Source organism: Equus quagga, chromosome 1, assembly GCF_021613505.1.
Source record: "Equus quagga isolate Etosha38 chromosome 1, UCLA_HA_Equagga_1.0, whole genome shotgun sequence".
NCBI classification, from domain to species: domain Eukaryota; kingdom Metazoa; phylum Chordata; class Mammalia; order Perissodactyla; family Equidae; genus Equus; species Equus quagga.
Genome location: NC_060267.1, coordinates 121022830 through 121046241, shown reverse-complemented (window position 1 = coordinate 121046241; position 23412 = coordinate 121022830). Strand labels below are relative to the sequence as shown.

The 23412-nt window shown below is 38.8% G+C and overlaps 1 protein-coding gene across 1 annotated transcript in view; it reads right to left on the bottom strand.

Moving 5' to 3' along the window:
* The window catches only part of SUCLG2 (succinate-CoA ligase GDP-forming subunit beta), a 258248-nt gene that overhangs the window by 114922 nt on the left and 119914 nt on the right, over positions 1–23412 (bottom strand). Inside the window, exons 3-6 of the mRNA XM_046637960.1 lie at positions 11983–12082; positions 10987–11077; positions 5585–5737; positions 3972–4061 (exon numbers count right to left, since the gene is read on the bottom strand). Of these exons, the coding sequence (XP_046493916.1) occupies positions 3972–4061; positions 5585–5737; positions 10987–11077; positions 11983–12082 (434 nt within the window). The remainder of the gene's footprint in view (positions 1–3971; positions 4062–5584; positions 5738–10986; positions 11078–11982; positions 12083–23412) is intronic.

Sequence of the window (23412 nt, the reverse complement as noted above, 5' to 3'; positions counted from 1 at the left end):
TAATAGAAATAACTTCCGGGTGCATACATAAGATCTTCTCCCAGCCACATAAAAATTTCTTTTTTTTTGAATCATAGTAATTGTTAAGCAATTAACTGGTGCAGGCACTATGGAAAGCAGTTTGGAGTATCCTCAGAAAATTAAGGATAGATCTACCATATGATCCAGCTATTCCACTGCTGGGTATTGATCCAAAGAACTTGAAAACACAAAGGCATAAAGATACTTGCACCCCTATGTTCATTGTGGCATTATACACAATAGCCAAGACGTGGAAGCAACCTAGGTGCCCATCAAGGGACGAATGGATAAAGAAGATGTGGTATTTATACACGATGGACTACTACTCAGCCATAAGAAATGACGAAATCCAGGCATTTGTGACAACATGGATGGACCTTGAGGGTATTATGCTGAGTGAAATAAGTCAGAGGGAGAAAGTCAAATACCATATGATCTCACTCATAAGTAGAAGATAAAAACGACAAAAAAAAAGAAAACACATAGCATTGGAGATTGGACTGGTGGTTACCATTGGGGAATGGGGGGAGGGCAAAAGGGGTGATTAGGGTCACATGTGAGTGGATGCACTATAATTAGTGTTCAGGTGGTGAACATGATGTAATGTATACAGAATTCGAAATATGATGTACCTCTGAAAAAAATAAAAATTAAAAAAAAAAAAGTTAAAATGCCTAAAATAAAAAACCCCTGGGGCCATATGCAAGAAACCCTGATAAATTTACAAATATTTTCAAAAATGTTTTAACAGGTTAAACAATTCTGAAATACTTTTCTTCATTAGTTCCAGGAACTAATATCATCAACACTCATAATTGGTTCTTAAAGCCAGCCAGAGGTCCGCAGCACTCCCAGAAGTGTTAGTGAGCCCGTATTAACTTGGCCCATCAGATCTTTTCATCAGCTTAAATCCCAGAGGTACATGTTGACAATAAATGCTGCCTATGTTTTCAGAAATCAATAGTATAGACAATAATTCAGACACACTAGAGAAGCTTGTGAATTTTTAGCCATATTCAGTATCCCCGTGGCTTTAGTCTTTTCAACCAATTCTTGCTAAAATGGATTTTCATCAGGGACACCTACCTGACAGGTTTTACGCAAGGTGATATTTATTTTCGTTAAATCTAATATTAATACATCACATTTTAGAGATAACAGGCATGAGTCAGAGGAATGATCTTAATAAATTTGCAAAATAATCATTTTATATGTTGTTCATCCATGAGTGAATTACCTCCAAATGCCTAAACCATACCCTAGATGAAAATTAAGTAACTTTTCAGAGTCACATTGACTCTAAGGGACCCCTAAGATACCATTTCTTTATCAAAGCATCAGCAATTGATAATCTTCATGATCACTTAAATGTTTTCTCTTCTCAGGTGCCACCTCCACTGGCTTTCTGGAACATTTCACCAATCCCCATGGCTTGAGGAAGCATCATAAAGCAGAGATGCCCAAATCTACAACTCCAGTGCAGTTTTTCCTGAGCTCCTGTGCCATATATTCCACTTTCTACTGCACAAAGATAACCGGAGTCCCTAGATGAACAAATTCCAACACGCCTACACCTGAGCTCGCCCCCTCTCCCCACGCTGTCCTTCGCATCCCTCTTCCTCTCTTCACTGCCAGGAGGCTGCCTCCACTGCTCTGTGAATCCCTGAAGAACAATGGCTACCACTCATTGTCTGTCCGCCCCAGGATCCAGCAGAGTGAGCAGCACCCAGTCAGTGCTCACTCCAACACTGCTGAGCAAACGAAGAGTGAAAGCCTTTCAGTAGTCAGCAATGAAAGAATGACAAAAATAAATTTAAAAGTTTCTTTCCTTTCTCAATACATTAAATTAAAAATAGAATGACAATATTGCTACTAGTGATCCCTGAGGATCTGCACATTCATCTTTCTTCCACAGGCAACTCATTTAAAACCTAGAGTGTTTAGGGCTCTGGGAAAACATGATTCAGCCATTCAACAGCTATAAATAACTCAATTCTCTCTTATAATATGTGGTGGGGAGGAAACTGTCTTATGATGCATGTAATACTATGATTGCCTTCTCTAGAACTCTCTGTCATATGCACCTCCTGAGCTTTCAAACCATGTGGTCAGTAGATTTTTCCCAATCCAGTTTATTCTCCTGCTGCTCACAGCTACCTATTGCTGACTCCCTAGGAATCTCTTCAAAGTGGACATCCCAGCTGTGTTGTTCCACTTATTCACGCATGTGACAGATGTTTCTTGGGTACCCGACATATCTGCCAAGCACTTTGCTGGCAACACAGCAGTGAGGAAGATGGACAAAGGCCCTGCTATGCTGCAGACGAGGATCCAACAAAGGTGACCACAAATGACTAAGAGGATACAGATGTGCAAAGGGATAGGGAGGATGTAAACGGGGTTACTGAGCATGTTCTGGAGCTAACTGTACAACAGTGTAGCTAGAACACAGTGACAATGTGGGAGAGTGGCTGTTGGTGACCACCACTGCTACACAAGAAGCCCTTTAATAAATGTCAAATGGATAGCTAATATAGTTAGTGGCCTCATTCTCAGGAGGGGTAACCAACCAGGGGTAACCAGCCCTTACTCAGGAATCATCTGTGTCTTCCTTTCACAGACCACTACCCTGGCATCTCTATGCCAGTCTCAGAAAGGACAATGAGTTCCTCTAACTGTTCAAGAATCCTGCCTCTTTCTATTTCCTACTGAGGGTCAGTCCCAGATGACCCTGACCCCTCTAATCTCCTGAATCTTTAGATTTTTAAGGGAGCTTTTCCTTCTATCTTCAAATAAGTGCATCCTCTCTTAATTCAAACATATATATATTTTTAAAATTCTTATTCTGCTTTACTCTTCTATGACTTCCTTATTGTTAGCCTTAAACTTCCAGAGATAGAATCAGTCAAAAAAAAAAGTAAAGGCAGAAAGAAAGGAGTTCAAAATCTCCTGTTTTATTGGAGGAATGCTACCTAACTAAAGTAAAGGAAATACTCTGTACCATCCTGGAGCCTTAGGGGAACACACACACATGCACACACCCAGGATGTACGATTATTAAGGTGGCTTCTCTTAGTAATGGAGGAAGAAAAAAACAGCCAGCAAGTTCTGATTTAGCTGTGGGACAAGGAAGCCTGCCTATACAGACATACAATCAAGCTCCATGGGCCGGACCAAGGACAGTGCAGCACTGTGATGCTCAAGACAGACACTCTCCCTTAATAGCTTGGAGGATAATTTTTCTATCTTTGAAGTCAAGGGATATAATTACTAATTTGGCATATTTTAAGCTGTTTTCAGTAAAATATCACCTTCATGTTATTAATTAATCTTCATCTCAAATGCTCACTAGCTATGAAAGAATAGCAATTAGGTAAGTAATGTGTATTATTAATAACAATAATAACTGACCTTTCCAGAATACTGAATAAGCACTTTCATACATTAGCATACTCACTCCTCACAATAACCCTCTCAGTTAGGATTTCATCATCCCCATTTTACAGATGATGAAACTGATGTTCAGACGTGCTGAGTCACACGTGCTGGGTAACAGTACAGGATTCAAACTCAGGTCCGCCTGACCCTACAGCCTGTGCTCCTAATCACAGTGCTGCCTCTTATAATTCATGGGCTGGAGCTGCAATGCCACAGAAAAAAATAAGGAGACGAACATACATAACAAAATGTATTTGTCTATGTGTGACACACACTTTCACAAACATTTATATATATATATACATATATATATACATAAACACATGTCATAAACATCCGCTTTTGGAACACCAGGAAAAAATTTTCCTTCATCATACACAGCTGGAGGAAAAAGATACAAAACAATAAATAATCCTGTTTCCTGTTAATCACAAACATTAGAGGCAATTAAGCAGGTTTCCAAATGATTTCTGAAACAGGTCAGACACAATGGTCTCCAATCACTCAGGTACCTGGTTTTTCAAAGGCCCAAGGAAGCCTAGATTTTCTGCCATCCGCTGAGCTTGGCTGTCCTTTATTCCTTCAATAATGTCAATTTGCTCCTAGTAAAAACAAATCAAATAAGCAAAATTCAGACAGTCAAATGTGAAGATTTACAACCTCAAAAGAAAATGCTTAGTATTTATTTGCAAATGAGTAATTAAAGCGCGGCACCTTTCCAGAGATCTCTGAGCACGGCATACCGCAGCTGCCTATAGGGTATGTTTTAATTAGCAGACCATCTATAAAACAGCCTTTCCAAAAACTATATAATTCTTCAGGGTGGCATGCTGACAAGACAATCAGATGCCAGGTTTCACTTTTAATTACTATACAGATGGCACTGACGAATATTTAGTCAGTTAATTTTTATGACATCTTTTGGAAGGTTTCCAAAGTAAGGTTTTCCTGCCTAATATTGCTGTTAAGTTTAGAGCTTGTCATACATAGGTTAAATATCACCTTATAATTTAAACACTCTATTGATATAATTATTAATAATACCTTATCTCTACAAAGTGCCATTCTCCCCAACTCCTGAGTGCTGTTCATACACATTATTTCATATATTCTCTTCACAAGTGGAATAGCTTGTTTTAAATCAAGTTAATTTTGCAAATGGCTAGGTGTTATTGGTATGCCAGCATGTAAAGTCTCAATTTAACTTCCAAGGCAGTTAACTGAAATATGTAACATTAGTGAAAATATTTTAAAACTAATCAACAAAGCGCCAGTACCTTATCCAAACAAAGCGGTTCAAGAAATAAAATTCCCACTTTTTGAATCACTTTCTAAAAGAAATCATGAATATTTCTGCCAGAAATTTTTAATGTGACGTTTTTGACACTAAGAATCCAGAATCAAAAACTGGACTTAAAGTTCTAACAACCTTGGCTTTTTCTTCTTATAGCCGAGGAAGGTTGAGAAGCACTTTATCCACATCTCCTCATTTAATCCTCACAATTCTGCAGGGTGGATATTACCCCCTTTTCATTTCACTGATTCAAAAAATGAAGCTTAAAGGCATTGAGAAACTTGCTGGCGAGTTAAGATGACCTCTGACCTCTTTGACTAGAAACTAATCCTAATATCAATTAAAGGACAAGATTTAAAGGATTGAAGCAACCAGAGAGAAGGTGGACCTTAGAAGGATTCTATTTTACATCAATACTATAGAGAGACATCCAGGTAGTCTCTCGTTCACATCTGGTCTCCTAGGAGAGCATTGCTGGATTAGACACACTGTTAAATGGGGCAGAGTTAACCAAGAGGAAATGGAAATATCACAATCCTGTCCCATTGCTTACTACTAGGGGCTGGTAGGATAGAAAGGAATGAGGAAGGAGGAAAAGGCAGGAAGGAGCAAAGAAGGAAGGGAGAGGAAGAGAAAAAGACCTCGAATAGTGAATACCTTGATTCTACCCAGCTTTCAACTGGATGCCCAGGAAGAGAAAAGACTGCACATCTTCTGCCTTAAATCCCCAAAACACATGTATTGCTACCAGTCTCAGACCCCACATTAAATCTTTAACAGCTTGTACAACAACAATCAGTGAACAAAGTACAGCCATGAATCTAAACATACCTTAAAAATAAGTTCTGGATTTGTAGCTGCCACCTCTTCAATGTCAACGCCCCCTTGGGGGCTGCCCACCAGTACGGGGCCATTGGAGGCCCGGTCCATCAGAATTGCCAAGTAGGTTTCTCTGGAAATGTCCAAAGCTTCAGCAACCATCACCTACCACATTAGTGGGAAAGTCAAATTAATTCAGCATCGAACTGAGTTCTACTTGGAAATCTATAAAAACTTGCTACACAAATCAAATGGCTTCATTTTCAGGCTCTTTAAACCCAGGAGCTAGCTTCTAGAGATTTGAGAGTTCTGCTCTCATGGCGCACAATGCCCATTTTCGCCTCCTTAATTGATCCTGTTAACTTGTTCAAGTGACAGGTATTTGGTTTGCCTCAAGGAACCTTCCTACTTTAATCTTTTTTTTTCTTCCTTGAGAAACCCTGACACTTAAGAAAAACTCCAGGGAAGCAGCTGTTATTTTAATTTGAGACATTAACAGTACATATATATTACTACACTGATTTTTTCTCAGATTGCACTGGTAGGAAACCAAGTTTGATTGCCAAAGAAGGATTCTTTTTACAGTATGTCTGATGCTTCATATGTTTGTATACTTCTGTCTCTTGGATCACTGTATCTTTATTTCAATTTATGCTTTCTTTTAAATTACAAACATAACATTTCCTTGTTCAAAAATAATGCAAACAATAGCAAAGGAAGATAAATGAGAGAGTGAAAGCAGCCCCCTGCTGCACAAACAAACCTCCTGGGCTCCAGGAGTCAGGATGCTCTTGAGCCCATATGGAACATTTGTGATAATCAGAAAAAGTCACCCTGTCCTCGGAGAGGATGCAGTCACACGCCAGGACCACAAACGGGCAAGAGACAAGTGGGATGGAAGGGTTTCATTCCCCACTCACTGACTCAGCCAGGTGTCCTTTTGCTCTGCACAGACTCAGAAAGAGCATGTGGCAGCCCTCCCACAAAAAACCACTGGTAATTACTTTTATCTTTTTTTCTATCCATCTGCAAGCATTACAGTCATGGAATCATCCTGCACACGGAAGCATATTATACATACTCAAAAGCCTTTCTTTCTTTCTTTCTTGTTTTTAATCTTAACACTACAACTTGGACATCTTTCCAAGGTCCTCTCTCTGCACTGTGACTATACAGTACTTATATGTCAAGATTTATTTAACCACATCCCTACTAACAGACATTTATATGGACTTCAATTTTTCTAAAATGCTACTTTGGTGATTATTTTTGCACATACATCTTTGCTCGCTGTTTTAGTTTCCCTGTAGATAAGGTACTTACAAGTAAAATGGCTAGGTTTTAGACTCTTCATATTTAAAATCTGATAAATACTATAAAATTGCCCTAGAGAGGCTGTATCAACTTATACTCCCAATAAAAATGGTAAAAGATGTCTTGTATAAATTGTAAAAGAAAAAAAGAACATTCATAAACACTCAGTACTAGAAGTGGAAATAACAAAAACACTTACACTGCTTTTCCTAAAAGTAGTTCAGTAATACGTTTCACAAAAAGTTACAGATTCAACAGCATTCGATTTTAGCTACCCAGATGCCACAAAAACCTAAGTTTTAAGTCACAGGAAATGATAAATATATGATGATCTAAAAAGCTATCATGTAATGAATATAGAACTCCTTTTCAAATCTTTATGGAGTTTATCACCAGTTAAAAATAAAATACCTTATAATACCATTGATTCTTTCATCATAAATGGTAGTTCATGATTAGTAAAGAAATATTTCTTGGCACACAGTGTTGGGATTATCACAGAAACATTCTGATTTCAAGTTCACTTTCTAATACAGAGCTAGACTCGTGTATAAGATTTAACGACTTTCAGTAGTTATTCTTAGAAGCAACACAACATTGTAACTTTTTCGGATAAGTGTCATTCAAGAGTCCTATTCTTAATCTTCTAAAATGTTGACAGATGTGCTCTGCATTCCATCAAATTTCTGTTTGTAAAGACCAGCTGCTGTCTCAAACAGCTCCTGCTTGGTAGAAACTCTTTAAGAAAACATCCCCAGGAAAATGATGGTTGTCAACAGATAATTCAAGAAATTTTATATAAAAACCAATTTTTTAACATTATTACATATGACCCAGGATGTCAGAATATTACAGGAACTATTACAGAGAGAATCTAAATGGACTCCATGAACACTCAGGCCATGAAGAGCTCAGTTAGCTACATTTCACAAAAGCTTCATCTTGTGACTGACACAAACAATATCATCAACACACCCTTTGGTGGAGTCCTCCAGCATGGAAAGCTTTTTAACTTACTTTACCCTATTTGACCACTGAACATATTTTTGTTTGTTTCTTTGCTTTCAATATTGTGCTACTCAAATTACGGGCTGTGGGTGAGTACCAGTGCACAAACTATTTGTAACAGGACTGTGATTAGATAAGAATAAAGGTAAACTCAGTTTTGGAACTTAACTCATTGCAGAGCAGTAACCATTACTGACAGTGAATCATGGAGCACATGAGGAGTAGTACTGTTTCACATCCCCTATTACTATCCTAAGGAACATACTCAAACACACTGGCACAGATTGAGAAAAAATATCCCATGTGTACAGATGTATTATATAGCTTCTCAAACAAATTTAGAAACTCAAAATTTCCATAATCTGGGGACTTCTTTTTTTTAATTGATTTATAACATTGCATAAATTTCAGGTGTACATCATTGTATTTTACCTTCCATATAGAATACATGTGTTCCCCACCAAAAGTCTAGCTTTTATCCATCACTGTACACACGCGCCCCTTTACTCTTTTCACCCTCCCTCCAACCCATTCCCCTCTGGTAACCATCAATCTATTCTCCTTATCTATGTGTTTGTTTCTTTACCTTTCACATTTGAGTGAAATCTTATGGTATTTGTCTTTCTCTATCTGACTTACTTCACTTAGCATAATACCCTCAAGGTCTATCCACGTTGTTGCAAATGGCAAGGTTTCATCTTTTTACGGCTGAGTAGTATTCCATTGTATACATATACCACATCTTCTCTATCCATTCATTCATCGATGGACATTTAGGTTGTTTCCAAGTCTTGGCTATTGTAAACAACGTTGCAATGAACATACGAGTGTATATATCTATTCAAATTAGTATTTTCCTGGACTTTGGATAAATACTCAGAAGTGGAATAGCTGGATCATATGGTAGTTCTATTTTTAATTTTTTGAGGAATCTCCATATTGTTTTCCATAGTGGCTACAGCAATTTACATTTCCACCAGCAGTGCACAAGGGTTTCCTTTTGTCCGTATCCTCTCCAACACTTGTTATTTCTTGTCTTTTTAATAACAGACATTTTGATGGGCATGAGGTGATATCTCACTGTAGTTTTAATTTGCATTTTCCTAATAATTAGTGATGTTGAACATCTTTTCAATCTGATTGAAAAATGGGTAGAGGATCTGAACAGACATTTTTTTCCAGAGAAGATATACAGATGGCCAACAGGCACATGAAAAGATGGGGACTTCTGATTGATGTCTAAGATCCCATAAACAAAAAATGCCCGTTCCTTAAAGTTGAATATAATGTTGTTGTTACAGAGATGTGGTAACATACATTTTACAGAGCAAAAGGACAGAAACAACATTATGTCAATTATTTCTCGGTGGTGAGAATACAAGCAACTTCTACTTTCTAATTTTTATATTTCTGTACTATTGGAATTTTTTACATACGTTAATCACTTTTGCAATCAGAAAAAAAACTACTTAAAAATAAATCACTCTAGTAGTTTCTTGGCAATGACTCAATTTACAAAAATGCACTTATCTCCCGTATTCCAGGAACCTATCTACAGACTAATTTTACGGATTATCTATATAGTGTGAATCTTCGTTGTGTATTTTTACATGCTTTTAAAAAGTATCACAAACTTTAATCTAAAAATCTATGTGTCCATATAAGACAATGAATTACTATAAAGAAAAATAGTAATCATGTGCTCTGTGGACAAATTTGAAGAAGTAACACAGGTAAAGGTTCACAACCAGATTTAAAAAGGAAATGAAAATACTGTGTGGGAAGAAGAAAAACAAATCAAAAAAATGCTTTTGAATTTTAAACAGTTTTTGCATCTACCTGAGAGGCAGCGGGAAAGGGAAATAACCATAACCTGTTTTCTTTGTTTGCTTCCGTAACATTTGGAAAGGCCCTGTGCTCTCAGAGTGAAGGAGCTGATGAGCTGCCAGTATCCCCATCTCCCGCCAGCTCCATGCCCTTTTCTGGGTCAGAATAGACCCTCCTACAGTACACTAAGAACCAGCTGGTGATTTTTTTTTCCTATTGTATCAAGAATTTTCCACGCAACTCTCTCTGAAAAGTAAAACTAGAATGCACTGCCTCAGTTTCCCCAAACATGGCACACTGGTGGAGATCATCAACTGTGATGCTGTGTCAACAGAGCAGACCGTTGTCTCCCCAAAATGTTGGGCCCTAATTCATTGTTACGACAGGGACTGCTAACCAACTGTGCCTCCCAGGGCTGGGGTGTGTGACCTGTGGAGATGCACAGGGCCCCATGCTCAGAAGGGTCCCACTCTTGGTCTCTTGGTTTAATGTTCTGCTGTACCTGACTTGAAACTTGAACGAGGGTCCCCACATTTAATTTTGCACGGGGTCCTGCAAATCAAGTAGCCAGTTTTGGCGTCTCCATACATGGGGAGGGTATAGCAAAGGTGAACAGATGGATAGGAGGAAGAGTTAGTTCTGGCTTCAGCCCTGCCACTCACAATGTCATGACGGAAGCAGGCCACTTTGCTCTGGGCTTTATTTTCTGTGTGTGCACACACGTGCGCAAACGCACACAGCTGTGCACGCACCCTATGTACACCTGGATGCCCCAACAGACCTCACAATTACACTTACAAATTTACAATATTCACAGCAACAACAGTGGCTCAAGATGGTAGTAATCTCAAAGTAAGGTGCAGGAACACTTAGAAAAACAACCATGACAGGTAATTGCGATACACAGGGTGAGGCTGCAGGGGAGCAGGAATGTCCCTCACCGAGTACAGGAGCTATCATACGAAGAGCTTTCCAGTTTCAAACAGACTGTTGTCTGTTCTCTGAAAGGGCAGGCTACTGCTCTGGTCATTCACCCACCCGCTTTTGCTAAATGCTGATAATAACAAACACTGTAACTATTATAGAACCCTCTTTATTTCTCCTCAAAGTCATACCACATTCTAAACAGATTAAATGAGGTTTAAAGAATAAAATGGCACATCACCAAAGTGCACTGCTTCATTAGATTCTATCAAAACAGAAGTATGATTTTTTTCTTTTTTTTTAACACATGCATGGAAAATGACCAAAAGCATTCACATTACCTTGTTAACTTTCACACCTTCTTTTGGAGTTTGTTTTGTTGCTAGATTATACCCAATCATCTGTTTAGCCAGCTGTCCCACAACTTTAGGACTAAGAGAAAAAAAGGAGAGAGAGAAAAAGAAAGGAAAATCAATGTCCACGTTGAAAACCATTTTAAAGCAGAGTCTATATTATATCCTCATGTCTATACTGCACAGGGTCCACCTCTACCCTCAAGGAATTCACGGGGCTTTCTGCTCATCATACTATGTGCCTATGTACCAGAGGCACACTGAGAGCAAAACAGATATGAAGGAATGAGAACGACAGAGGGAGGAAGGAAGGGGAGGAAGAAAAGAAAAGCTGCTTGCTGACCTCTGCCTTCCTCCATCCCCAAATAAGTTACAGTCATAGTAAAGAGACAGTGCCAAAATAGGTAACAGATTTAGATAAGAGTTGAATGACAAAGACTAGATAGTGGGCAGTTTGGAAAGTACTGACCCATGAGAGGGAAAGGGAGGGGGTAAGGATCTAAGCAAATAATGAAAAGGTATGGGAAGGAGAGGAGAGGAAAGGGTTCGGGCCTGGGAGATACTGGAGATAAAGCTGAACAGATAGGCTCTGATAAAGGAAGGCTTGGACCATCACACAGGAGGGACAACTCACGCCACTAGTGATGGGGAGCCACTGCAGGTTCTTGAATAGGGCAGTGACATTATGGAAGCAGCATTTAATTTGTAAGTGGTGTCCTTTCCAAGATTTATGGTAAACCATTGATTCTCTAGGAGAGGAGGAGTGTCAAGTTTTCACCAGTCAGTGAAGAAAAATCCTTTTATGGAAGCAGAAGGAAAACGGGCCTTGCCAGACCCCTCTACCTGTAATTTGTTTCCTCTACTTGCTACCTCTTGCTCCTCACCCCACCCCAACCCTCTTTTTCAGTGCTCCTTTCAATCACCAGCAAGATCTTCCATACGTGCTTGGCCCAAAGACAAGGGAATTAAAACCTCCAGACTTACTCTTTTGTTAGATGAACGCCTCCTTTCAAACCACTACTGAAGACACCTTTTCCTCTTCCTCCAGCTAAGATCTGTGCTTTTAAAACAATTTCTTTTGCATCTGAAAAAGAAAATCCAGTGTTGGTAGCTGATTTAAAATCCTTTCTTTTTTAAACAACAGGGAAAGTGGTAACGACATACAACTTTCAAAGGTGGTAAAAGCTCTCTCAGACCAACTTTGAAAACGAAGGCAATAAAGAACTTCAAAAAACATCAATGTGCCTAAACACAAAGTCTGTTTATGGAGGATGTTCAAATATTTCCTACCAGTTTAATCTAATACTCGACCATCCCAAGGGAAAGCAAGGCATGTGTTCCCTTGCTCTTTGGAGTGTCAGAAGATGCTAAATAAATCCAAGCCAGAGGTACTAATTTTACTGTTAATGACACTCCCGTGTGGCAGAAGCACCAATCTGCCAGTCAGAGAAGCTAACTACCTGTCAGCCATCTGAGATGTCAAACGGAAGACTGGGTTAGACGGGGGAAAGGTTTAAAGACAAGATGCAAATAGAGTATTTAATTTAATAACCGTATTCTTGGAAACCAACTGTTTTCTGAGTTGTTCTTCTCTATTTTGATAGGGTTGGATAAGGGGGGAGGAAATTGATTAAAACTAAAAGCAAGGGATATTTTTTAGACCTTGGCAGGGAAACAAAACATCGTAGGAGAAAGTGGTTGTGGAATCTTCATTTCTCAACACACTCAAGGAAAGAGTGAACTGTCTGTTCATGACCTTTGAGACTAGAGTCATAAACTCAAATATGCTTATGGGCCTGGCAGGAAAGCTGGGTGTAGGAAGCAGCCCAGTGATAGAGATGGGGCCTACTGCAAACAGGAATGTTCTGCTCCCCAACTACCAGAAAAACAAAAAAGAAACAAAGAAAAAAGGCAGCCTTCAAGTCAAATATGTTTAATAAACCAAATAGGACTCATCTTCAGGCCAAGCTGGCATTGTCTGTTTGGGATTCATTTTTGTCTAAAATCAGAAAACTAAGTCAGGCAACCTTCTAGAAGGTTCTAATTGTTTTCTGGTTCAGCATACCAGGTTTAGAATTTGCATACCCAGGTTTCAATCCAGCCTTCATCCCTTACCCAGCTGTGTGACACTGGGCAACTTACTTAATGTCTCTGAGACTCGGTTTACTCAATTGTGAAACAATGATGAGGATTGCTTTAAGAATTAAATGAGATAATATATGCAAACACTTTATCCCAAGAGCCTGAAAACTCACATCATTAATGAAAGACTATTGCCACAATCAATTAGTCCATGTATTACCTCTGTATATTGTAAAGAATGAAGAGGATTATTTCCACTGGAGCAGAGATGGTAAAAAAAAAATTGTTGGTATCTGCCACCATTCACGTAAAGTGAGAGCCTCATAAGAGTTGGCTGTTTCAGCTATTAACTGTCGTTGTTATTACTCATAGACAGGCAGGCAAAGGTTCAAATACAAGGAGCCACAGAGGATTTTATCATGAAGGCAAAGGGGAGCTACAGAAGGATTTGACACCATGAAGGCATTGAATAAGATAGTCACTCCAGCCGATCCATTGTCTTTATTAGTTGGTCTTCCTTTCTCCCATATTTGCTTACACTCAGAAAATCAGGGTTCACCTCTTCTCAGAAGCAAACTATAGGTCTTTCTTCACTGCCTTATGTACCTTATGACAATTGTTTCTGCCCTGGATATGAACCATTATAACGTCACTCAAATCATGTCTTATATAAACTGGTTCCCATCAAACTGAGTAGAAGGCAAGCTATGATGACTGCTCATTATCAAAAAGTCACCAGGAAAGGAACCCAGTAAAATGGATTTATTGGATATTTAGGCTACTGCAGGTAAGAACAGGAGTAAACAGGACTTTGAAGTTAAACAGACCTGAGTTAAAATCTCCCACTCCGCCTAGCACTTTCTTTGTGGAGAAGAGGAGATTGAGATTCAGAAAGATAAAAGTAGCATGCCCATCTGTAAAATGGTCATAATAAAGTAATCTAGTATTAGGATCAGGTAAAGAATAAATGATATATAGTAGGTCAAGCACTTATCTCAATGCCCGGTGCATTAAAAAAAAAAAAAGAGTCAAAATATGATAGCTATCATCATTATAGTTATTTCCAGCAATTAACTAAAAAAGTGGTATATAGGAAGGCATTTCCAATTTCTCTTTTCAAGACATCAAGTGGAAAAAACACTTTTTTGTTGCCTATTCAAGTTTTTAATCATGATTTCTTTCAGATCTTGAAAAGGATAACCAGCATTCGATTGCCATTACCATTTTTCAAATCCTTGTCATCCAGGAGAAAGATGCTTTCCTCTCCAAGCCTGCCAAGAGCAAAACTTGAAGGCCGGACAGCATATCTAATTGGGCATTGTTAATTGGCATTACACAGGCTTGATTAGATAAGCTTTAGGCACTAAACGTCAAGACACAGAAACAGCTGTGACCTCCATGAAGTGTTGTCAAACGTACGTATTACCATTTGACCACATGTCAAACTCCATGCCACCCAGCTTGTAGACCAAGCAACCACTTCGGAGACTGTACAGCCACATATCGGGGTAAATAGAAAAAGACTATATCCAATCTAGGTACATCTTCTGCAATTTATACCCTAGGCCAAAAACAACTTCATCACTATAAACATCTCTTCTGGCTAGATTTCAAGTGCTAAATCAGTAGAGAAGGTCAGTAGCCAAAAGTAAAGGAAGTTTTCTCATCTTGAAGGAAACTCACAAATAGTAATTGAATTCATGTGGTTATTTACCCAAAGTACTGAAAATTAGGTAAAGTGACCAAATCCTACTGAACAGTAACTAGTCTCTTCATTCAGCATTTACCAAGTTGATCTACACTTAATGTCACTGTTTCTATTTTATTTAAAGATCTCATTTCTCCAAAAACTCACACAAATCTCTAGATTTCTTTTTTACATTACCTCCCCATTCCCAAACATAATTACTAAGGAATATCCCATACACAAATTCAATTTTTGTCTGCATACATAAGATGATTTAATCATACTTTAAGATAACAAGCTAAAAAGAGATGGAGGTGGAAAAAAACACTGACTCTAAAAGGTCTTGTGTGGAAATAGATGGCACCTATACATTGATAGCCATATTACTGGGTTCTGAGGTGGTAAAATCCAGGTCTATATAACTCCAAATTCCTTGCTCTTAACTGCTACTCTTATATGCAGTAGCCTAAACATGCAACACGTTCACTCTCTTTTGTTCCTTTTCATGTGAGTTTCTGATAACAAGCAGGGCTCACAGCTAGGTTTCTACTCAGTCTGATGAGAACCAGTTTACTATAATTTGTAAATATTTAGGAGAAAAAGCACTGTAAGAGACATATTTGATAAACTTATGGCTATGTAAGACTGTCAAATACCATACCAGTTAAGAGAACGATATTTATAGTCACTTAGAAAGCCTAAAAAAACCTCACTCCATGGTCTCGTTTCACTCTATTAGCTGCATTAAAATAATGTCTCTTTTCCTCTCTTTTTTTTACCATAACAAGTGTCATTCTAATTGCAGTAATACTGTTTTATACCAACTTTATACCAGTTTTATACCAATTCTTATAGTCCCCCAATAGTCCCATGCTGGATAATAAACATTCTTGGAAGTATTATTAAATTTAAAAGAAAAAAATTAAATTCATTAAGGAAAGCATAACCTAAATAGGGTAAATAAGAAACGTCTTTAATTAGGCAAGCTTTATAAAACTGGTTCACTTTGCTTTTTAGAGATGACATTCTGAAAACACATTTATGCAAAATAATGTCCACAAGATGTAGTTCAGAACCATAATGCAAATGGGCCATGGTAAATGTCTGAAAATGTTAATCAAGAATATTGGTAAGTTATCTTCAACCATCCTTTTTAAACAGTTTAGTAAGGAAGCAAATATTTGCATTACTGAACTGGATTTTACTCAGCATTGCTCTCTTCCAAAATCTAATACTTTCCTAAGTACCAAACGTGGCACTCTACACAGCAACACTGCAGCGAGCTGACCACTCTGAGGATCCTCAGCTGGGAGTCAAAAATACGGGACTGGTTGGGGGGACTAGGATTTCTGTGGTTTACTATCTGGAGCAAAATTGGAACAGCCACTTTTCAGCACAGCTGTTAGGTGTAATTTCTAGTATGACAATCACCTTTCATGAGGATTGATAGAATCCTGAATTGAGAAAGTTAAAATGTATTTCAGATTCATCTACTATAGGAAGGCAAGGAGAAGGCAGTAAGTGAGGCAAGAGAAGAGCAGAAGGGTATTATGGAAAGATAAACCTTTATGAAGAACACACAGTTACAAGGTGATAAGTTAGAGGCCTAAGTGCCAATTTCCAAAAGGAAATGAGCTAACTTCTGTGTTTTCACTATGACACCACAACCTGAACATAAAATTGGAGAATTACTCATCTTCAGTCATTAATGTAATATCTCCTATAGATTGACTCCTATTTGCTCAAGTTGTAACTAGGTTGCTAGGAATAAGATAATACTGTGGTGACTCTTTCCATATGCCCAATGACATCTCTGAGACGGAAACAATTATTTCAACTTTCAACATATCTGAGATGGGCTCACCAAAGTTGGGACAGAGAATTCCAAACATACAAGACATTAGAATATGCCACTTCCCCATTGGTCACAACCCTAGACTGAATTAGGACTAGAGACACCTGGCTCTCCACCAGACTGTTGGCCATCAAAGATGCAAACTGCACATACCTAAAACAGTGATTTATAAACATAAGTAAAAGATGGAAACAAGATCATCTCTAGAACAGGGGTTTTGTGATACAAATAGAAAACTGTCCAAGAAGACATTATTTCACATTAAGAAATCCTTTAGTGATAAAGCTTTTATGTAAGTTTTATATCTTAAATATCCTATTGAACATGGTAGCCAATTAATTCCACATTATCTAAAATAATTCCTTCATTTGGATACTGTGGGAGCATGATAATGCCACTTTGAACAACTTATTGATTATAATGAAGACAATAATATTATCTTAACACAGAACATGTTCTTGTTTTCAAGGGAGTAATTTTAATTTTAGTTCCTATAAAAATTCCTAATAAATCATTTTTTCATATTGCCATACTTTTAAAAACATTATATATTTATTACTAGATTACAGGCCTCATTAAAATCTATAATGATAAATTAGCCCACTCTTCTGATCTTGTCACTGATGTTATTAATTGCTTTCACAACCATTAATACACACTCCGTGGTGATAAAATTTTTAAAGCTAGATAAAAATTACCTCCAGAGAAGCTTGATTCAGTTGTCATAACTTACTCTTTCTGTAGTTTAATACAATAAACCAATCCTAGAGTTTGCCTATTAGATTAAAAGACATACTTCTATAAGAAAGCTTAAGGATAGAACCTCCTAAAATTGATGGCAAAAATATCCACGTGACCTTATTCAAGCACCTGTAGCTAATCAAAGAATTTCTAATACTATAAGATTGCAACCACAGGACATTAAACAAATCTTCTGCAAATTAAACCACTTTAAAAATGACAATTTTTCAGGAAAAAAGTTTCCTCCAAAGAAGAAATTTCCAGAAGAAAATTTTACTGTGGTCTTACAGATTACAAGATGGATTAATGATATACATTGATAATAAAAATACCTGTGTGACATTTGTAACCTCAACAGATCCTAGAAACGGTTATGGAAGATGAAAAGCATTCACGAAGACCAACAGTATTTCTACAGTATTTTGTGGTACATTTGAAGGGAAATAAGGATAAAGGAGGACTAGCTATAAAAAAATCATTTTTTCTCTGATTTTCAAGGCAAATATGTGTTCATCCAGGGTTCAGTTAGGGAAGCAGAACTACTATGAGTTACGGATAAGGGATTTATTACAGGAATTAAAGATGACACAGTTCCGTGAGATGCTGAGAAAGGGTAGGTCTGAAGGTGGGGGCTGGAGGATCACAGGAGTCACCAACCTGCCAACCACAGAAACCAGCACATCCAGGAGCTGTGGAGAAGGGTATGGGACTTGTTGCCATCATCTCATGATGGGTCTGGGTCTGTGCTGATCAGCAAGGTCAGCAGTAGGGAAAATAGCCGGATACGGAGCAGAGAGGAACATGGGCCATCTTGCCAGCATGTCTACATCTGTCCATCATCCCATCAGATGGTAAGGGCTACCCTCCAAATTCTGTGCAAATTCCAAATCTGGTCAACTCTAACCTGAAATTATATAGGGAAAGAGATTCTGGGAAATGTAATTCCACCTTAACCAAGTCGACACAGTATAAATTACTACAGATGATGATAAAGACATCTGAAGGCAGAGCCCATTACTGTTGCAGGTTCAGAATTAACAGCTCTGAAATTTTTCTAAGTGGCTTCAGAACCTATCCCGGGCCAGGGCATATCAGTCCTTTAGTAGCAGACAGCGGAAGCTACTTGATAATAGAGACATAAAAGGGGATCTCCTGTTAACCTTAACCAGTGATGATAAAGAGGGGGGAAAAGGTGGCAATGCCCAGAACTAATATGGGAAAATAAACTCATGAAGGTTATTTTCAGAGTTAATTGAAAGGACTATGAAATTTAAAATGTATGTAATATACACACTGCCTGGTTGCACCCATATTTAAAGATGTTTCTTTCACTTTCACAGCAATATCATTAGTATTCTAAGATCTCCCACCATCTTGACTAGGACTCTTGCCTTTTCCCTGTTTTCTTTTCTTTAAGTCAATTCCTCTACCTGGCTGTCCATCTGGTGAGAGATGTTCTCATATGCTACTGTCTGGAGACAGCTCCACTGCCTTTCAATGGCCTCATTCTGCTGCCCACGGTCTGTTGACCACACCACCACCAGCTTCCTCTAGGCCTCTCCCTCTCGGCAACCAACGAAGATCCCTCAGCTTCTCACAAGAGGGTCCTTTCAAGGGCTTCTCAAGCAGAGTGCCTGAGCCCCCAGAGATACAGAGAGGGTGCCTCTATTTTGCTCAACAGCACAGTCTCTACCCCTGAGGACACACACTCTCCAGGGGAGACTCAAGCTCAATCAGGCACCACCTCACCCCAAACCTGAGATCTCTGTGCCCCTAGAGCTGCAGCCTCTGCTGCCCAGACATCTCCTGTCCTCACTCACAGAGAGCATCTTGCAGGAACCCCTTGACTCTCTAACCAGCTCTACTCTTTACAGATCCTTTCTCCAGACAGGTCTGTACATGCCTGATTTCCCAGTTACAGAGTGCATTCAAAATCCTTCTCACCAATTCCTGAGCCCAGTGCAAAGCAAGGAATAGGACTAGGCATCTCTTCCACGCTCCTGAAAAATTCATGATGGGTAAGAAGCACTTGGAATGTTCTAAGACAACTAGGAGTCCATCTGCCCACTGCTCACAGAAAACCCTTTGGTAGAGAAACCCCACTTCTATGAAAATCAACTACAGAAAGAAGGATTTTCACTGCAGTGTAATTATAATGATGAAACACTAAAAAACACCAAAATGCCCATGAGCATTTGGACATTTGGGATTGGAAAAATAAATTTTATATATCCACATAATGAAGTAACACAATAATATATATCCACTAACCATGATGTATATCTTTATGTATGAACATGGGAAAATGCCCCCCACATACACTATAAGCTTTAAATGGCCCTTAATGATTATTACTTAAAAAAAATAAATACTCACATTTGTGAATCATTATATAGTCATAATGAAATCTAAATGGACAACAACCGAATTATTAACAGGTTATCTTAAGCGGGTAGGGAGTGGTATTACGGGTGGAGCATTACATCTTTTCAGTACCAATTTAAATTTTTTTTTTTGCAATTATCATGTGCTTTCATAAAAATAACAGTTTAAAATGTGAGATAAATGTAGGCAGTTATCCATTGTGGTTTGTCCTGAATATTTAAATGTTCCCTTCCAATCAGCCTTTACAGTTTTATGATATGGGGTCAGGGAGGCCTGTATTTGAGGGGCATCTCTTCAAGAAACATGGCTCAAGATCTTACAACACGACCGCCTAAAGTGTGATACAAGAAAATCGAGAGTGGCAGGAAGAAGTTTTGCCCTTTCAAAACCTCTGCTGAGCACTTCTCTGCGGGAATTTAAAGAAAAAGAAAAAGTCAGAATCTTAAAATCTACTGGAGGAAACAGATAAAAACAAATAACTACTGAAATATATTAATGCTATAATAAATATTAAGAATCAAATACATGAGAAGGGGAAACAGTGTCAAGTCAGGCTGAGCAGCAGAGAAGAGAGAAGAGCCATTAAGAAGAGTTGTGAGTTTTCCAGATAGACAGGGTTGGGGGTGGGGGGGTGTGGGAGGTGGAGACAGGAAGGAATAAACAAATAAGAAAGCCTACTTTGCTGTTCTATCTATATTTGTTTGGCTTTCTTAATTACCTATTTAAATTAGAAATCACTAGGGCCCCACTTCAAATTAAGCAGTAAAGCACGCCAGGATTCAGCACTCACATTTGTCATTTCAGATCTTCAGAAAACCTCTACGTATTAAAGTTTATTTCCCTATATTCAAGAAAAGCAGATAGATACAAAAACACAATTATGGTCTTTGTTAAATTTAGTCATTTTATCCTAAGTGCTTTTAAGATCTCCAATTTTATCATGGCGATGCGAAAATAAAGAAAGGAAAACCTCATTTAAAACAGAGTCAGGAAGCCCTGAAGGGGGAGCTCTCGTGCACGTACCACTTGCTGCGGCCTGAGAACCAACAGGAAGAAGATACGAGGTCAGTTTGTATAGAATTCTTTGTACAAAATTCTCTCCGGCTCAGCTTCTCATCCGTGATATTAAAAATGTTACTTTCTTTGGTACAAGGGAGGACATTTTTCACAAGGGAATTTCATTTCCTGCTTTTAAGAAAAGAATCGCTCCCTGCCCCAACAGCGATGCACTTACCACTGCTTACAGCCAATAAGAACTGCCACAACCTGCAACGCTTGTTCGTCTCCAATGAACTGGTACTCAAAACAACCCTCCCCAATTTCCTCCTAAAACCTAATAAAAGTTGGCTTTCCCTTTGTCTCTTCGGACTTGCCCATGGTTCACCATAGTCTGCTTGTTCCAAATTCAATTCCTCTGCTATTTCCAAATAAATTCATTATTTTCTTGAGCTTGCCTCAGTTTACCTCTTTATTTAGATTGACAGTTCTTTAAAAAGCCACCAATTAGGTAAGCTAACTCTCCAAAGGGCCCCTATGAAATGTCCCCAAGAGGTTAGTGAGATTCAAACTAAGCAGCTGTTTAAAAGCAGCAATAGAGTCTATGTTCAGCCCCTCCCAATCTGCACATAAACATATATTCCAGACAAAATCTGCTACAGTTCCAAATGCCGGAGATACAGAATTCCAAATAATGGCTTGGTGATGTGCCATAAAAAGGAATCCAGGACGCTTTTATTTTCCATTTTAAATTGGTAAAGTGGTTGATGACACACTGGAGGTAAGAAGAAGCCAGAAATGACCCACCCTAAGAGAGATGAACGATCTCAGAACCACAATACGCACATCTATTGAGGTCCTGCATAATTTGTTATGTCGCTTTCAAATTGCATTGAGTTTTAAATTGCGCTGTCTTATTCTTTTACTGCCTATCCTGATCCATGCATTGTGCCTGAAATCGATGTCTACTGCTTGAATGTTAAACACGGAGAGGACTTTAGATTGCATCCTGGTGGGTGAAACCCTGCGATTTCAGTGAACTGGGGAGAGTTAATAGTTGGCTGACTTTCAAGGGCTGTGAAGGCCTGAGAAATACTTTTCCCTTTTCTCTCTCTGTCAGCTTTCTTTGGTTTCGTCCTACCCTTCCTTCCTTTCTCCCTCCCTCCCTCCTTCCTCTTTCCCTCTCTTCAATCCTCCTTTTCTCCCTCCCTTCTTTGTAATGCTTCCAAGGTATTTAAGGGCATGTTCAACTCTATCTGAGATAACTAACTTCAGTTTCAACAGCCAGAGAGTTGGGCACTGACTTCAAATTCCACCTCCTGGCACACTCTCCTCAGAACCACTCCCAAATAAGGACTTTCACACTTAATCCCTGTGAACTGGAGCACTCCTTATCAACCCCCTCTACACCCGACCTCAGAAGCCGTAAAACCTGGACCTGCTTTCTTGGACTGTATTCAGAACTACTTTTCTGATTATCTTTGAAGCATTAAAGCCAGGATGGTCTCTTCTGGGACTTTCTGCATCTTTTTTTAAAATGCCCGGTTTGAACAAAAATTCATACTGGAGGGAGTCAGGTGAAGTGTTATAAACAGGAAATTAATGCGTGAACAAGCTGGTATGCATTTTACTTCTTGGGGAAAACATAATAAAATTTTTAAGTTGAGTTTGGAATTGTAACACCCAAGACAACACAGGAAAATACTCAAGAGCTAGCTAGCATCCATATAGGTAAGACTAAAAGAAAATTCTGACAGCTTTTAAGTAGTTCCCCAATGGTATTAGTGTGGCAGAGAAATCAAGTCCTATTTCACACATGACCAACCAAGAAGTCTTTGAAATCCCAATCATAACAAGATATTTACTCTCAAGATTCACATTTCATTAATGCTGCTGGAAAGCCAGCATATAAGTCTACCCCTCCTACCCACTGGCAGCTCACTCACCTTTCAAACTGTAGCCAACCCTTGTTCTATACTCCACGCTCTCCCTCAACTCCAAAATATTTTACTCTGTTTTCCACCTTAGTTTCCAGTAGCATGATATCAGACAGCCAGAAACAAACAGCACATACACAGAATTACCTGAAATATTCTCTTTTCATCCCCCATGCTGGTGTCCTTAAACCAAGCTGCAGCCTTTTCCAGGTTCCTGACCCTTTCTCTTTGCCTCCCAGCACAAGACTGGAACAGGCTGTCATAACACATCAACGTGATTTGACTGTGGGTAGGGGAGGAGAGCTTGCTACCCTAGAATTTCCCAGGACACCTGTCTATAGAGCTAAAAACAAGATAACCCCCAAACAGGAGATGACCTAGCCTTACCCAAAAGGAGCAATTTTTACAATCAACTAAATTAACATCGACTCGAGAATGTTAGAGTCTAACAAAGCAGATGCCACCTCTCCTCCGAAGCCCCTTCTAGTTCAAAGGAGACGTCATGCCAAGGAGGATCCACAGAGCCAGGGAGGGTTGCTGTCAAACTTAATAAAGCCACTCTCTGTTTTGCTAATCACACCCCTCTTACCTTCTCTAGCGTTTGTTTCTACTGAAGGGCACACACAGTGTGATATGGAATGAGATCACCTCATTCCCCCTGAAAACGACCACATCAGAGTGCAAGGCACATCGCAGGCCCTCAGCACAGGATCCTTCATTTGTACCGTGAC